The 12,605-nt window shown below is 46.1% G+C and overlaps 1 protein-coding gene across 3 annotated transcripts; it reads left to right on the top strand.

Moving 5' to 3' along the window:
• Nucleotides 1-112: 112 nt before the first annotated feature.
• LOC109752128 (light-mediated development protein DET1) lies at nt 113-12,153 on the top strand. Of its 3 annotated transcripts, XM_020310996.3 has the most exons (11): nt 113-367; nt 2,221-2,645; nt 2,761-2,989; nt 5,183-5,278; nt 5,621-5,689; nt 6,094-6,150; nt 6,238-6,318; nt 6,403-6,567; nt 7,374-7,469; nt 9,034-9,133; nt 11,831-12,153. In XM_020310996.3, exons 1-11 carry the CDS (start codon nt 287-289, stop codon nt 11,962-11,964), a joined length of 1,533 nt encoding a protein of 510 aa, XP_020166585.1. In that variant the 5' UTR covers nt 113-286; the 3' UTR covers nt 11,965-12,153. The 3 variants fall into 3 exon arrangements, with proteins under 3 accessions (XP_020166585.1, XP_045083789.1, XP_073352764.1); XM_045227854.1 differs by lacking the exon at nt 7,374-7,469; XM_073496663.1 differs by lacking the exons at nt 7,374-7,469; nt 9,034-9,133; nt 11,831-12,153 and adding an exon at nt 7,101-7,343.
• The last annotated feature ends 452 nt before the right edge of the window (nt 12,154-12,605 follow it).

Raw genomic sequence — 12,605 nt, 5'->3', positions numbered from 1 at the left:
TCATCGTGTTAAATAAACAATTTAAGCCAAACCAATCTTGAGAGCGATAAATTTGCCAAGGCACGCAAGCTAAATGGCAAATATCCACCAGGTCCCTTCAATCCTCCTTTTAAAGGAGTATAAATAAATACTGATCACCACAAGCAAAAATCCCCTTCCCAGTTCCCACCCTCTCACATCCACACCAGCGGAAAATAGTAGTAATCCCCGCCGCCCAACCCCCACCCTCCCCGGCGCGTGCGCTTGCGATGCTTCCGCGCCGGCGTCGGCCACGGGTGGTGCAGTGATGGTGGGCTTCTTCCGCAGCGGCAACCTTGCCTCAAGGGTGTTCGACCGGCAGTTTCTCTCTCCGCGCCCCGGCGCAACCGTACGCTTCTTCCTCCTTCCTCCCGCCCCGCTAACCCTCAGAATTGGTGATAGGGGTAGTGCCCTTGCGACTGTGGGTACGCGGAGGGCGGCCGAATGCGGCTGCTTTCCTTGCGTTAGGGCGGGCAGAGGGTGGTGTCGCTGTGGTTGCCGATTTCTTCTTTTACAAGAAAAACTTTCGATCTATTCATCAACCGTCAAGGTAGTACAAAGAACACTAGAAGTAGAAAGTATATCCAGGTCCGTAGACCACCTAGCGATGGCTACAAGCACTGGAGCGAGCCGAAGAGGCGCCGCCGTCATCGCCCCTCTTTTATTGAAGCCGGGCAAACCTTGTTGTAGTAGACAGTCAGGAAGTTGTCGTGCTAAGGTCCCATAAGACCACCACACCAGAACAGCAACCACCACCGACGAAGAGAAACGTAGATCGGAAAGATAACATGTAGACACACAAAGAGATGATTCACCTGAATCCACCAAGGACAAACGCCGACCGAATCCCGCGAGATCCGCCCGAGACAAACCTTCACACGCCCTCCAAGTATGCTAGAAACACCATAGGGACGGAGACTAGGCGGGGAGAACCTTATTCCATCTTCAAAGAGCCACCGCCGCCTCGCCTCTCTGAGCAGGACACAAACCCAAACAAAACTAAAAAAAAACATGAAAAACGGACCCCCCGCCAGCAAGGGCCGAGATCCACCGCACCTCCATTGCCCTAAGACCACAGGAGACGAGGTAGATCGACGGCGGCACCGGCGGGAGGCATGAGAAACCCTAGCCAAAGCCGCTGTGGTTGCCGTTGCTACACGTGCTTAGCCTTTGGCCTCTGGGGGGTTTGTGGGTGGGGCGAGGCCCCATTTTTGGGGTTCTACTGTTGACTATGGTACTCCTGTCTGTGTTGTAGTATGGAAACTGTGGCTAAGATATTTGCCAGAGATATCTAGAGTCTAGAGCTAATGACACCCCTGGTATTAAGCCATTTTTATGCTACACAGTGGGATACATAGAAAAATATTAATGCGACAATGTCACGCTTGTGAATAAGTATTAGCTCATAAGCAGTGAAATGTCACGAAAAAAATAAGAGGTCAAATGTAGTAGGCAATGCTCCAAGTGAACTGACAACTTTCCACCTATCACCTTAACAAGTTTAGGGTAATCTGTACAACAGGGGCGGTGCATGATTATCTTATCCCTATGACTTAGAGTCTTAGACAATTATCTATGTCAAGTAATTTAGTTAACTAGTTTATGGTTCGGAAAGCAAAACAATGGTGTAGGATGTCAAGCTTGAAACTGGGTTTGAGGAATAATGCAACAAAATCCTTGGACTGCTGAATTGAGAGTATTTTTTTGGGAGAGTTGTTATGTAGTGCAGTACACCTATCAAGCATGAACAGATAAGTGAACAATTGCCTAATGTGTGAACTGAAAATAAAAATACATGTAATATGGATGAATTTGTTATTGCATGTGTCCATAATCTAGGATAGATCAAACATGCACAAAATCTACAGACTTGATGTTGTGACAATACTAACTTTTAGATAAAGATATTCGTTACCCAAGATGGGGAGTGTAACTGTCAAAAGTTAAAGTTCAAGAATGTAGGCTCATATCTTTCTATTAGGTAGACATAATTCACACTTGTTGCTGTATATTGTTGATGACCAATGTGTGTTGTCTTCCTGTAATTATTGGAACTCACATGCTTTGGTGTTCTAGCTTGCTCTTCATATTGAGTCTTGGTTGTGAACTTGTGATGGGAGCAAATTTCTGCAACCTTTTTATTTTGCAACTTAAGAAGATCTAACTGGTCTTTCTTCTCCTTCCCTTTTCCATTGTTGACAGGTTAATACTGTCAGACAATTCTATGAGAATTTGGTTCCAAGTTACACTATATACGACATAGATTGTCCAGACTATTCATTTCGCAAGTTCACCGATGATGGCAAGTATCTTGTGGCCTTTAGTCGAAACCACCAAGATTTGATTGTGTACCGTCCCATCTGGTTAACGTTTTCATGCCACGAAGAATGTGATGCTCATGATCTTCCGGCCAATGCAGAGAGATTTGAGAGTTTCTTTAAGCAGCTCTACTCAATCTCACTTGCATCCAGCAATGAGTACATTTGTGAGGACTTTTTCCTTTACATGGAGGGCCATCAATATGGCTTATTTGCAACGTCAACTGCACGAAGTAATGAATCAAGTGTCACTGAGGGTGCAATTCACGGGGTACCATCAATTGAGAAAATAACTTTCTATCTTGTAAGGTACAGTTATCTATTTGTCCTGATTTAGGAAGAATGCGGCTTTAAACTAAAATATATTCTGTAACCATGCTTTCCTACATTTGGTGGATTAGCACATCTGTATTTGTGTTATTAGGCTAGAAGATGGTGCAATACTAGACGAGAAAGCTTTCTGCAATGATTTTATCAATTTGGCTCATAGTATTGGTGCATACTTGTATGAGGATCTGGTTTGCATTGTCTCTCTTCGATATCAAACAATACATGTCCTACAAATCCGAGATTCAGGCAGCCTTGTTGAGGTACGGAGAATTGGTGCATTTTGCCGGGAAGATGACGAACTATTTCTTTATTCACATGGCCAGGTACATGCAAATGTTTGTATTTTTTAAGATTGCTGAGTCTGCAGTGTGTACATGGGTTGCATTCATTTTCTCATATTTGTTTCTTCCGGTTTGCGATCTACCTATCAGTTATATGATCACTTTTGGAACATGTGAGCAACATACCACATGGTTTAGTGAGACATACAATTGTAGTTTATCCGGCAATATAAATCTCTGGTTTACTATCGAACTCTCAATTTTTTATTTGATATTCTTTACAAAAAAAGACTTTCGCCCCGCTTTATATATAAAGCAACGATCAACAGCACCCGGTACAAACGCATGCCCGCACAACACACGCACACACACCCAAGGCAGGATACATAGGCGCCGAGCGCAGCAACACCATCCCTAGCACTACAAGAGCAGCCGGGGGCTACAGCCGTGAACACGCCACCGCGAAGAAGTGAAGCCGCATATGACGAACCGTGGGCTCCAAGGCGGCGCCTTCAAGAAGGGGATGACACTGGAGCGCCGCCACCACCCGATCCGAGGATCAGAGTTTCCTCTGGAGCAACATGATGGGCAATGAGAGCCGCAACGACGCCTTCAAGAAGGGAGCAAGCTTTGCCGCCGCCGGTCCGTCCGAAGTTGGAACAGGTTTTCACCCCGGCCACCACTCACCGCCATCGAACGCCACACCCTGGCTACCACGCCGCCCACACGCCGTGGCAACCGGGCAACACCAAGCCGCGGGCTCTGCCCATGAGCACTGCGGACCCACCACCAGGGCCGCCGCCCCGGCATCCAAGACCTTGACACCACCTCTCCCAAGACCCGCTGCTACCCCAACCAAAGATACGAGCGGAAAGGACCCGCCTTTCGCACCCCTGGGCTGCCCCCAGTGCCAAGACCCAATGGGCCGGCCAAAACTGGCGTCCATCGACCTGTCCTGCGGCACCGGGCGCGAGACGAGCTCGGTCTTGCCACCGGGCGCGAGACGAGCATGGTCCTGCTGCCGGGCGTGAGATGAGGTCAGTCCTGCTGCCGGGCGCGAGACGAGCTCGGTCCTGCTGCCGGGTGCGAGACGAGTGATGGACCGCAGCTGGGGATGGCCAACCAATGACGAAGATAGCGGCCGGATGCTGAGGAGATGGATCGAAGGTCCAACCGGGCCGCCTACAAACGAGCCGACGCCGAAAATCCAGCCGCCGCCGCAGCCGACCCGTCGAGCTGCCGTGATGCCGGCGCGGCGAATGGAAGCCGCCACAAGAGGGCCGAGCCGCCTCGCCGCCGCCGCCCACAGCTGGAGCAACAGCCACGCCAAGCCGGTTCCCCAATCCGCGCCGCCCGCCGGAAAACGCCAGATCTGGCCAGCACGCACCACCACCACCAACCTGTGCCACCCAAGGACGCCGGCCTACCTCCACCAGCCACCACTGCCACCGGAGCTACCGCGGCAGCCGGCGCGGGCCGCTCGTGGCCCGCGCCACCACCTTGAGCCAGGAGGCCAGATCTGGCCGGAGGCCTGCCCGCACCCACCCACCTAAGACGGACGCAGCACACCGCCCCCAGAGACCCAGCCGGGTCTGGGTCTCTGGCCACCGCCCACGCCGCGCCCCAGCTGCCCCGAGCCAGATCCGTCCGGTCCTGGCCAGGGAACGGGTCGCACACGCCCGCTCGAGCAGACTCGCGGCGGCCACACCATGGCCAGCAGCAGCCCGCCACCGCGCCAGCGTACGCGGCACGCGTCGTCGACCCGCGCGCCTGCCGTCGCGCCAGAGGGCCCCGCGCCAGCCCACCACCCCCACACAAGAAGCTGTCCCGCGCCAGCCGCACACCGAACGAAGAGGAGCCAGTTCCCCGCCGCCACCTACGCCGGGGGAGGGAGGCGAGGAGGAGAGAGGACGCTGGCGGCGCTCTAGGGTTTGCCCCTGGTCGCCCGCGGGGACGACACGGTGGGCGAAGCGGGGGGAAGAAGAAGAGCAACCTTTCCCAAAAAACTAGCTTTGTGCGTTCGTTGTTTGATATTCTTTCGTTCATCTCTTCTAATTGTTGTCTGAAAAAAATAGTCTTTGTTTTACCCACATCATTTCTATACAGCAAATAGCCTTTGGAGGCTTGAGCAAACCTTCATGTCTGCAATCTGTCATCCTTGAACAAGACTAATTGGAAATCGTCTGATATTGAACTTGTGAACTACGAAACTGATAATGGAGTTTATGCTTGCAGGCTGCACAAGGGAGTTCTTTTCTTCCTGGCATCAAGCAACGGTTGCTATCATTTATTTTCCACAAGACATGGAATGAGGAACCTGATCAGGCTTTGGTTAGATACTTAGCTATCTTACACGCCATTCATTCATTTGCTATGTGATCTTGGTCCGTGCTTTGCATTCTTACTCGCTTGGTTATTCCCAGGTTGATCTCAATATTTTGAATCCTCAAGTCAATTATGATGCTTAAAATCATCTCTAATTTTTTGCATTCACTGCTAAAATATTTGCACTCCCTGTCATTATCGTCTACAGTGAATCTTGCATCTTTTGAATTCTTAAAACAAACTTATTCTTAATTGCTTATGCCCCCTTCTTTCTTGGTCGTGTGGTCTTTGTTGTGAAGGAAAAATGTTTTATCTCTACTTGTTTGAAATGGTAATTTTTATTTGCAGAGGGTCCAGCACCTGAAGAAGAAATTTTATTTTCACTTTCAAGACTATGTGGATCTTATCATATGGAAGGTACCTATATATACTTTCAAGACTAGCTTAAATGAATCACAATAGCCGTAGGATTTTGCTCTGTTTTTGTTTTGCCTTGGTTCTTTCTTTCTTCTCTCTTCTCGTTATTCTTAAGTATTGGCTAGCCTAGGTTTTGTCTCCTTTTTGTTCCTGGTTTTGGCTGGTTTACTTTGTAAGTCTTATGCCTTCTCTGCAGTCTTCTATGTGAGATTTTTTTCTCCTACTGTCATCCCTTCATTTTTCTGTTAGATTAAAATTTTAAATTCTTCACTTACAGTTTTTGTTGTTCATTTTAGCTAGCTATCAGTAACCCAAGTATTTACAGGGACTATGTTGTTCACTGAACACATTGTTTTCTGCTAAAGAATTTTTCAAGAGGTGTTTATAACATGATAGTGGAACAGGTACAGTTTTTGGATCGCCATCACCTATTTATCAAGTTTGGTAGTGTCAATGGAAGGGTAAATCTATTTTCTCCTGCATCTTACCAGTATTTTATTCGCATCTTGTCACCATCTAATTGCAGATGCTCTAATATATTTCTTTAGGTTACTCGAAGCACTGATCAAAACCTAGCATTCTTTGCTGTGTACAACATGGAGACGACAGAGATTGTGTCACTCTATCAGGTATCCATGATCATCAGAAATGCTGTTCAAGTGATTTGATATATTTTCCCTTGTGTTTGAACATAATACATAATTTGTCAGCAGAATTCTTCGGAGGAGCTGTATTCATTGTTTGAACATTATTATGATCATTTCCATGCAAATCCTCAAAATTCTTTGCATGAGAAATTTATCTCGTCCAATCCCAATAGTGTTCATGCTCTTGATCAACTCCGCACCATTAAAAGTAAAGCAAGCAGCCCCTCACAGGTAATGTTGATAACACAAGTCGTATGAATATATGATGCATTTTTTGTAAACCATTCTATTGATCTGTTCCATTTAAATGCCTCGACAAGATGTGAGGATTTGTGCATGTCGCGGCGCTAATGGTCTCCTTATTTCCAAGGATGATGCACTGATTGTTGACTGTACTGAAATGTTTCAACGTATTCTAGTAATACTGTAATACCATGCACAATTCCCACAATTATTTTAAGAAAAGTGGTTTTCTTGGATATAACATACATAACATACAATATAAAAAACAGTTTTCTTGGATATTTATGTTCAGAATAAATTGCATAATACAAAGAGATTTTCTTGGATATAATGTGGAGAATTACAAATAATGTAGGGCTAGAATGAGTTGTATCCTTGCAGGTTAGCTTCCTGAGCATGCGTCAGTTCTAGTAGTACTAGAAGTCCAATTTGTTTCAGGTTTCAGCGAATCAACTAAGAAAAAGCAAAACTTTTTTTTTTAGCTTTAAGCTTATTTTCTGCTGGTTGTCATGCCTTTTCAGTTTTATATACCAACTTACATGAAGTTCCAGATGAGGTGGTATGCTTGTGAAAATGTTAGAAACCCATACCTTTCAGATGAAAAAAACTAAAGGTGTGAAACGGTCACTTGTTGCTGATGGCTTATTTCTTGATAATAACTATACTTACTACATATTTCTCATTTGTGTACGCTTAAGGCATCTGATTTGTGAACAATTTACCTCTTTTGTTAGAGGATGTAATGATGAACCTTTTGATGATTGCTAGTTTGCTACTTGTTTTCTGTCTAGCAGTTTGTGAAAAAGATGATGGCGTCATTGCCTTACACTTGCCAATCACAAAGTCCTTCACCATACTTTGATCTGTCAATTTTTCGTTATGATGAGAAGGTTTGTTCTACAGCTTGTTTGAATATATGTTATACAGTAGTTCCAGTTTGGCTAGTTTTCTGGCTTGAGTGTCATACTATAATATCTTGCAAGTGTTCACGTGCTTTTACTCGAGTCACCAACCTCTTTTTCGCTTTTGTCAAGCAATCAATATGGCCTCGGTAGAAAATTGAACATGAAGCACATGTTAATACATTATTAACTGGAATGTCTAAACATTTGATATTGTTGCGTTGGGCTTACTTTAAGTCTGTCATTGAACCTATGATTCTTCAAAACTCTGAGCAGGACATTGTATATCCTGCTATTTGTGGCATGTAATGTGTATAGCTTCTATCATCTTTGAATAAATAACAACAAAACAGAGATTAGATGTGCAGAGTTATTGCAAAAAAATAATACTCCCCTCATTCCCTTATACAAGGCCATTTCATATTTTTATGTCTTAACTTTGACCTCTAATTTTACCAACAAAAAGTGAGTTATATGCCATAAAAAGTATTTCATTGGATGCACATTTCAAAGAACTTTCCGATGATATATTTTTGATGACATTTAGTTCATATTTTGTTGACCAAAATTATAAGTCAACATTTGACACGAAAAACGAAGTGGCCTTGTATACAAAAATGGAGGGAGTACTGCAGAGCAGCATCTTATAAAAATTTTCTACTTAGAATGTTAGTATTAACATCTGACTTCTACATATTGGTTATACTTGAAAATGGAGCCGCTATGTTTTTTCTCATGTATCCACTTGTTATGACATTATTACTGCAAATAGATACTATGCACTGCACTGATGGTCAGAGGTCCTGTTGGCCTGGGAGATGATTGGCTGTTTGCATGTTGGTAACTTGGTGATGATTTTGCATATTAGTTGGGAGAGTGAAGATGCAGCTACATTGCCATTGAGAGGGGTGGTTGCTGGCGATCTGAGGAAAGAGAAATGAGAGAGTAGGTGCGGTTGGCATGAAGGAAAAGAGTGGTGCGGTATTAAATTTTTAGTTCAATTTATTTTGATGAGATCGGCGCTGAGAGAAGCAGTGGCAGGCGATTCAAATCGGGAAGGTGGGTCAGCAGGCTGCAATATTTCTTTTGTGGGTTCCAGCTAAGGAGAGAGTAGTGGGTGCTAAGCACTGTTGCTAAAATGCAAGCTTAGCCCCTGCATGAGGTTGGGTTGAGGTGTAAGTTTAACCCCTCCTACTTCGCAGAAGGCCTGGGTAGGCTAGATATTTCTTGGAAATTTAGTATCCCTGTTCCAATACAATGTGCGAGTTGTTTTATTGATATAATATAACACTACACTTGTTTTCGACCAATGGCTTTTTCATTGCTGTAGTAAAGTAGTAATTTAGCTCAACGCTTACCTATGCAATATGAGGGTTTCCATCGTGATGAGTAATGACAGCAATGGTTTAGATGTGTCCAACTTGAACTTTCTAAATCATTTTTATGACATTCCATTACTTTGTTTATCTTCTCGATTTTGTCATACTCAAGTGCATGATAGTAATTTTCCCTTCATTTGATATATCGTGTACTTTCGTTTCCTTGTTTGCAGCTGTTTTCAGCAATTGATCGGCATAGGCATTGCACAGAGCATCCGATAAAATTTATATCAGTGAGGCAACCAAATGTCGTCAAATTTAAGATAAAACCAGGTAACTCTTGATCCATTGCTGTGACCAAGCATCTAGATTCTAGAACTAGGGTGTGTGGAACTATATCAATTTGAACTTGTATCCGCATGAGAAGTCAACATTGGTCAAGACTTATTTGCTCAAATTCTAGACTGTGGCAAACTTCGTCGCACTCATCCTCCGCAATCATGTTGTGCATGATCACACACACTATGATCACCTCCCACAACATCTTTGGATCCCATACTTTTGCAGGTCCTTGAAGAACCGCAAAACAGGCTTGGAGCACTCCAAATGTCCTCTCCACATCCTTTCTAGCTCCTTGTCTTTTGGGCAAAGTGAGATCTTTCTCACCCCTTGGATCAGAGATGGTCTTGACGAAGGTCGCCCATGAAGGATATCTATCATCACAAAGATAATATAGCCCGTGTTGTAGTCATGACAATTGATGGTATAGTTGCACGGAGGAGCTTGTCACTCACACAACCTTGCAAGCAATGGAGGCCGCTGCAACAAGTTGATGTCATTGTGAGACCCATGCATCCCAAATAAAGAGTGCCAAATCTAGAGGTCTTGTGATGCACGTGCTTCAAGAATGATGGTGGGCTTCTTACAATGGCCTTGACATTGCCTCTGTAGAGCATATGGGCAATTCGTCCATAGCCAGTGCATGCAATCCGGAAATCCAAGCATACCTGGTCACCCTCTTGCTTCTGATAGTGCCATGAGTCGTGCGGTGTCTTCGGCAGTTCATTCTCCCATGTACTTCGGTCCAAACATCTTGACCACCATAGTAGCAAATCTGACCATGACTCGAGACATGTGCTTTCGGACATCCGGAGGTACTTGTCCCACGAATCCGCGGCCATGCCATAGGCAAGCATCCTCAATGCAGCCATGCACTTTTGGTAACCAGATAATCCAATCTTTCAAACGGCATCCTTCTTCAAGATGAAGGTAGTCATCATAGGCCCGGACACCGTTGTAGAGGTGATCGAACACAGTTCAGCTCATCTAGAATTGACGACGAAAATAGGACTCAAATAGCGCGTCGGGGACAAAGTAGTCGTCCACCAGCATCATATGCCCCCCGTGCCCTATTCCGCTTCATCACTTGATGTCCCTTGATCGATCTCCGCATGTTGGGCATCTTCAATAACCGCATGCATCATCGTCGTTTCATCCTTATATTCATTCTCATCTCAACCCCATCCCGGTCCTCCCCTTTGATGAGGCCCACGTGTGGATCGCAGCACTTGTCCCTCGCTGTCAGGGAGGCTAGCGGTAGCACCCCCACCTCCCATCTGCTGCTGCCAGTTTTTGAATTGGTGGAGGGAAGTTCAATGGGGAAACGTACAGGGTAGGAAAAAAAAATCTGAGCGGTGGGTTCCTGTACAGAAAAAAATCTGAGCGGTGGGTCCCCAATGGGTGCTAAATGTTGGAACAAATTTGGTTTCCTTGGACCCTCCTTGCTTTTTTTTCTTAGACCCGCCTCATGCTGCTTAGACTGTTTATTTTACTATAAGCACCTCCTCTAAGCACCTTGCATTGTACAGGGTCTAACCTGACCAATGAACGGTTTTGAGCTCCCACAGCGTAGTGATGTAATCATGAAGGCAACATGACCACATCAGAGCAAGCCAAAACGTAAGAAATCTCACCTGACTTTAAGGGTGCAACTGGGGCGGGCCTTTCTGCTAGGCCGTTAGCCCGCCCCACAAATAAGTCCGGCTAATTCTCCCATGGGATGCGACCGGGTGGGAATCCCGCGGCACCCCAGCAGACGCGGCTGCGTGCGAGTTCGTCCATGTCTGGGCGCCGGATCTGACCACGGAGTGAGGTCTCCAAGAACGACGGCAACAGGACGCTGTTGTGTAGAGCAGAGCAGTACGCTCCCGGGCGATGGACGTGCGGTTCCGAGACGCATTGACGAAGCGGGTGTTGTCATCTTCGAGGGCAATGGACGCGTGGATTCGAATGGCTTGATGAGCTGGTTGGTGTCGAGCTTCAGCAGCTGATGGACATTGTACTGTCTGTCAGGCTTCGGCTGCTGCCAATGAAGCCGGCGGCAGGGTGAGTGCGGGAAAAAGTGAAAGAGAGAGCGAGGAATAAAACAGAGATGGCATGTGGGCCCAAATGATCAGGGAGAGGAGTGAGTAATCCCGGTTGGGAACCGGGATCGCCCGTAACCCGGTGCAACAAACAGGTCTGGGGTGAACATCGGCTGGGATTGATAAAAATAGGGTGCTGATTTCAAGGATTTCGAGGTAAGGGTTCGATTCAGGGGGTGTTTGGTTCCAGAGACTTTTTTGTGTTGGGACTAGAAAAAGTCCCTAGTAAACCAAACAGGGTGGGACTTTTTTGGGACTTTTTGCTAAAAGTCTTTAGAAGCACCTCCTTAAGAGTCTTTTTCAAAAAGTCCTAGGGACTAGAAAAAGTCCTAGGACTAGAGAACCAAACACCATCTCAGACTTCGGGTATAAATTCAAGGTTTATTTCAGACTTATCTCATTACTTCGGGTACAAATTCAAGATTTATTTCAGACTTCTCTCATTACGTAATCCACCGCACCCGCCCCGCTTGCATCTTGACCTGACTTGATATCACTTTCGGGACACTGGAGGGAAATTATTTGTACATTTGCTTTTCTAAGTCTTATTTTGTTTTAGTAGCATTTCTTGAGTAACTTCACGTGCATATATCTCCCTTTTCTGCAGGGTCAGATTCTGGTGCTTCCGACAGCCGCGGAAAAAGAATCTCTTCCTTGTTTCACCCATTTTTCCCGCTTGCACTGTCGATTCAGCAGACAAATATGCAGCCAACTGTTGTCAATGTACATTTCAGGAGATAGAAATATTATAGTCGTTGCCTCAATTGTGTTTGGCTCAATAGAAATTTTGGTCATCTGCAGTACATGTTTTATCGGCTGATCTTACTATAGGAGAAAAAGAAGTGGTTTTTGCTTGTTCACGTGTTAATACCGAAATTGTTGGAATTAATTAAGCATGTTTAATTAATAGGGAATCTACCCTTATCCTAACCGACTTGCGGTTCATCCCCACAGAGACGTAGTGTTTGTTCGCTAGGAACCGACGTCTCTTTGTACCATCGCGTCCTTTACGGATGTATATATTGTAACTTTTCCATCGGTCAATACAAGAGTTAATTTGCGATTCACTTCATTCGCTATAACCTTCGAACATGTTGTCAGCACGCTCGCTGGCGGAGCAATTGCGTGGAGGCTCGTCCGTGACAACGCGGAACCAGCGGCAGGCAACGCCTTCCGGCGTGTGGTGCGAGGGCGCCTCAGCCCTCAGAACGGCGTGGCGGCGCAGTTCTACAGCCGGAAGACGACCAACGCCTCCCTGTGGGCTACCCGCGATGCGGCGCGTTCAACGCCCGGCTCCTCGAAACGCAGTGCCGCCTCCAACGCACAGCCGAGGAATGGCGCCGGTCCAGCCGCCGAGCCGCGCCCGCATTCGCCTAGGCCCA

This window comes from Aegilops tauschii, chromosome 4 (assembly GCF_002575655.3).
Source record: "Aegilops tauschii subsp. strangulata cultivar AL8/78 chromosome 4, Aet v6.0, whole genome shotgun sequence".
NCBI lineage: Eukaryota > Viridiplantae > Streptophyta > Magnoliopsida > Poales > Poaceae > Aegilops > Aegilops tauschii.
The sequence above is the reverse complement of the archived record's forward strand: the minus strand, read 5'-3'. Positions and strand labels throughout refer to the sequence as shown.